This window comes from Ostrea edulis, chromosome 1 (assembly GCF_947568905.1).
Source record: "Ostrea edulis chromosome 1, xbOstEdul1.1, whole genome shotgun sequence".
Taxonomy (NCBI): domain Eukaryota; kingdom Metazoa; phylum Mollusca; class Bivalvia; order Ostreida; family Ostreidae; genus Ostrea; species Ostrea edulis.
In genome coordinates, this window is record NC_079164.1 from 52,653,595 (window position 1) to 52,658,621 (window position 5,027).

Sequence of the window (5,027 nt, forward strand, 5' to 3'; positions counted from 1 at the left end):
AAAATCGTACACAAATTAACTGCACGACAAATGTAACCAGGCTTTAGAGAATCTTTGCTTATGAATATATGTTTTTATGTCACATTGAATTTGACTTGTGTCTCACAGTGCCTTCGTTGAGAAATGTAAACAATGACACATATGCTTATTACAGACACAAAATTAGTTAATGCAAGTATAGATATTTGAGAATCTTTACACCTGTTATTCTTATATCGTCGTTATCAAACAACATGCGGGTCAGCAAACTACGGTGTATATATACTCTAATAATTAGATCAGTATTGCAAAATGACAAGAGTCTTTTCTGAGGTCTGTTCTTGTTTTAACTGAAAGATGTGGTCAATATCCACTACTATTATTCTTATATTACTGACGACAATTTCAAAGCTGTCATTTGGTAAGTCATGTGAAGAAAGACTCAATAATCTTGAAGGAGTTTTAAAGGAGCTCATTTCAAGAAACGAAAAAAGCGTTGTTCTAGGTGACCTGGTAAAGAGCATCGTAGAATCTACCGTTACACAGCAGTTGGAGGCAAGATGGCAGCGCTTGGAATACATCATGAAAAGAAAGCTGGAGGATTATGGGATATCTCTAGAGGAAAGATTGGAGAGTACGCAGGACATTCTGGGAGCACGACTAAAGCGACTGGAAGATATATTGGAGGGAAAATCAAATACCGGGATCCAAAACAAACTGAAGCTTTTTGAAAAGCAGAAAACTATAAATGAGAAACTGGATGCTAGGACAACCGAATTAGATACGAACAGTAGGTCAAAAATCGTGTTTAAAGATGTAGAAGAAAATCAGAAATTTACAGCTTCACAAATAAACCTAAACCTATCAAAAACAAATATGTTGCAGAAAGGGTTTGGGAATAAGGAAATAGATTCCAAACAATTTTCTTCACAAGATGCGTTGACAAAATCAGACAGTCACTTCGGGGAAAGGTTTGCAAATAAAACCGAGAAGACAAATTCACCCGGGATTAAAACTCAAAATGGAGAAAAATCACTGGGAATATTAGTACCAAAGCGAGATTTGAGCGGTAAGATAGGCGTCTTGTCTAATTTGAATTTAAGGGCTGTTTGTTATATCTGCTTAATACATGAGCTATTTTTGTAGAATTTCCCTATGTAGCTGCTCTATATCACATTGTTCGTATTTGTCAACATTCACACATTTCCTGGTTGATTTCTGCAGAGACATTTCTCGACTCCGACACATTGCCTCCGAAACTAGTTCATTAGAAATAAAATAATTTTGAATACGCTACTGATTAAATTACTATTATGATTTTCATGTTTCGAAGAAACGTGTTTTTTCTTTCAGGAATGCACCCCACAAAACTCCCTACGAATCCCCCCGTTCCTGTTCATGAGATAGCGGCATTTTCTGCCTATATTTCCGTATATGAAACCCGGCTGACAGAGGCCGTAACTCTAAAGTTCGACAGAATTGTCACAAACATTGGAAATCATTACAACCCATACTCTGGAACATTCATCGTCCCACAACATGGCGTCTATGTTTTTACGTGGGGCCTCTACTGCCATACAGAGGGACATATATTTTCCCAGTTAGTGGTGAACTCAAATTCTGTGGGAGCCACGTATACGTCAAGCGAGGGGTCCAGAAACATTCGCATTACGACAGGGATGGTAGTGGTGGAAGTCAACGTAGGTGACGTAGTGTTCGTCCGTACCCATCCTACACGACCCAACGCAGGAAGTCTCTATAGCGGAGTTGATTTCCGGTCAACATTTAGTGGATGGAAATTATACTAATAAAGCAGTTTTTAAAGGCCTTAATTCATATTTCATTGAAAGATCCCGTGATTACGCGTAGAAACGACTTTTTAAATCGTAGAAACGATTTTCTAAATCGTAGAAACGATTTTCTAAATCGTAGGAACGACTTTTTAAATCGTTTCTACGATTTTCTAAATCGTATAGAAACGACCTTTTAAATCGTTTCTACGATTTTCTAAATCGTAGAAACGATTTATTTTTTCTGCTTGGTTAAATTGGCACGAATACGCCGTCGTAATTAGGCAAAGAAAGGCGACAAACGAGACAATGATTAAAGAAAGGTTTGTTTTTTTTTATATTCACAATGAAGTGAGAATTAGAATGAAAAAATATCATGAAGTATAAGAATATTTTCAAGTGGTTTTACAAGGGTCATTTTGAGAATACTAGTATTCTTAGCTGAGAAATTTTCAAGAGTTGATTTTCTTGTTGAGAATTCTGAGAGTTTTATGACGGCAGGGCCCTTTCAGAATATTACCTTTTGAAGATGTGTGGCATACGTTGTACAGCTATAACGATTCACTCCTACCAGTAATCAGAGCAAGAAGTAGAAATCATCTTAAATTTTAAGAGATTGCATATAAATAGCAGTTCTACACTGCATACTAAGTGCATAAAGAACAATTCGGATTTTCCCCTCCATGTTTTAGAATTCAAAATGGACTTTCTTATTGAAAAGAGTGAGGAATGTACTACGTATACAATTTGATATTTTATAAATTTTCGAGAAATTGGGTTGATATATTGTGTCCCAAACTTTTGTGAATAGAACTTTGTTGCTAAAAGTCTAAATTAGCTATTGACTAGAAAGGATATGGAAATTCAAATTCAATATTCGATTTATAGAATTTCAATCATATTGAGACATCGCCAGATGTAGGCGAAGAACCACAAATTTAGACCTACGCTTATGGCTCTAGCAGTGATGGCTCTTTAACGTACCAACATCTGCAGCTACACGGGACCTCCGTTTTTAAGGTCCTGTGATTCTCACTTCTAAATACCGAGCGTTTGGCGACCCATGTTTACAGCTTAGGTTTGACGCGGGGCTCGAACTCACGACCTCCCAGTTACAAAGCGAACACTAAACGCCACAGTTTGATTTTCCAAGATAGTAATAAGCAATGTACAAATATCGTAGTAAACGCTTTTACTCGAGTCGAATATGTTTTTCCTGCAAAGTAGAATAGAAAAAAGCACTATATTGTCAGGGATGTTTGGAGGAGAATCTTTTCAGTGTTGCTGAGGAAAACAAAAACATCCCTTTCAGCTTGATTTCTAGCTCTCTTTTTTTTTTTTTTATCATATTTTGTCCAACGTCAGTCCGTCCATACACTACATGTATTAACATTTTCGACTTCTCAAAAACTACAGGGCTAATTTCAGCCAAAACTTGCCACAAAAGCATGGTAGGGTAAAGAGAATTCAAATTTGCTGAAATGAAGTGTCAAGCCCTTTTTGAAGTGGAGATGATTAAGAATTAGTAAACATTTTGGGGATTATTTAAAAATCTTCTCAAGCACCACTGGGCCAATTTCAAACAAACTTGGAACAAATCATCCTTGGGTGAAGGGCATTCAAGTTGGTTCAAATAAATGGTCATGCTCTCTTCAAAGAGGAGATAATCATGCAAAAAAGGATGGGGAAATTAAAATTTTTCTCAAAAACCACGGGGCCAGAAAAGTCTTTTTCGTGAAAGCTTCATGACATAGTGTAGATTCAAGTTTGTTCAAATCATGGACTCCAGGAGTTGGATGCGGCCAGGAGGCATAAGTTTTAAATGGGGATATTTAGGATACATCTTTATAAGTTTTCTTCTCCAGAACAACAGGGCCATGATTTCTCATATTAATACGCAAGCATTCCCAGGTAGTGCAGATTCAAGTTTGTTCAAATCATGACCTTCGGGAATAGGGTGAGGCCATGATAGGGGATCTAAGTTTTACATGGGAATATATAGGGAAAATCTTTAAAATTATCACTCTCAATAGCAGCAAGGCCATAATTAGTCATAATAATATGCAAGCATTCCCAGGTAGTATAGATTGAAGTTTGTTCAGATCATGACCTCGGGGGTAGGAAGGGGCCACAATAGGGGATCAAATTTTATATGGGAATATATAGAGTTATGTAACATCTTTAAAAATCTTCTCAAGCATCTTCATGTAGTGTAAATTTAAGTTTGTTCAATTCAGGGGTCCCATAAGTAGGTAGGAGATCAAAGTATGATATGGGAAGATGGAAGATACAGGAAATCAAATTGAAATACAAATGTTTCTAAGTTGCCTTGATCCAATTTGTCAATTTGCCCCATGACAAAAGTCAGGGTGTATTGCTTTTGTACTGTCTGTCTGAAACTTGAACCTTGCTCATGACTATGGTGAGTGAAAAGGTTCTCATATTTCGTATCTGTATTCCTTGTGACAATACCTTTCTTTCGGTATCAAAGTTTTTGACCTTGTGATCTTGGCCTTTGACCTACTTTTAAGAAAACCTAACCTAGGCAATATCTCCTGAACTATGTAAAGTTGGGCTTTCATATTTAGCATATAGATTTCTTATGGCAAGAAATTTGATTTGATGTCATGATATTTGAACATGTGACCTTGGTCTTAAAGATTGACCCGAATTTTCAAACCATAACCGAAACTTTAACCTTGTCCATAACTTTTGAATGGTGAGTGATACATCTTTCATGCATATGAATTCTTTGTGACAAGACCTCTCTTGTTTACTGTGTTACATTGACCCTGTATTTTGACCTACTTTTAAGAAAAGTTAATCTAGGTTTTATTTATAGATTCCTTATGGCAAGACCTTATAATTTTTATCCATTTCTTTCTATTTTGTGACATTATATCATGGTTATGTCGTAAACGTTATTGGTAGCATATCAATCATGGACAAATGTCCGGGATTTACTCCCTGTTTTTAGGTTCTTATACTCCCTATACATACCCAATACAACGTGTTTGGTATTGTGGCGTTAAACATTATGTAATTGGTTTATGTATTGATCTTTGATACCTCTGTGTTTAATTTCTTGAACATCATTTTGTGCCATCAATTGTCATATAGGAGAGGGCGTTCTAAGTTTTAAGAACTTGTGCCTAATCCTCCGGACTATAAAATATGTTCAAATGAAAAATTATATTTTTGCAGGGTCCCGTTGTTCAGTTGGTTGTAAACATCAAATGATGAACTATTCTGCTAGGT

General features: G+C 36.3%; 1 protein-coding gene across 1 annotated transcript; it reads left to right on the forward strand.

Annotated features, from left to right (window-relative positions):
• The first annotated feature begins 250 nt into the window (after positions 1 to 250).
• LOC125650322 (uncharacterized) lies at positions 251 to 1,811 on the forward strand. Its single transcript, XM_048878506.2, has 2 exons — positions 251 to 1,048; positions 1,333 to 1,811. Exons 1-2 carry the CDS (start codon positions 337 to 339, stop codon positions 1,785 to 1,787), a joined length of 1,167 nt encoding a protein of 388 aa, XP_048734463.1. The 5' UTR covers positions 251 to 336; the 3' UTR covers positions 1,788 to 1,811.
• Positions 1,812 to 5,027: the final 3,216 nt, after the last annotated feature.

Coding starts and splice junctions, on each gene's coding strand:
- LOC125650322 (XM_048878506.2), top strand. CDS start 337: ATGTGGTCAATATCCACTACTATTATTCTTATATTACTGACGACAATT. Junction 1,049..1,332: donor ACCAAAGCGAGATTTGAGCG/GTAAGATAGGCG, acceptor TTTTTCTTTCAG/GAATGCACCCCACAAAACTC.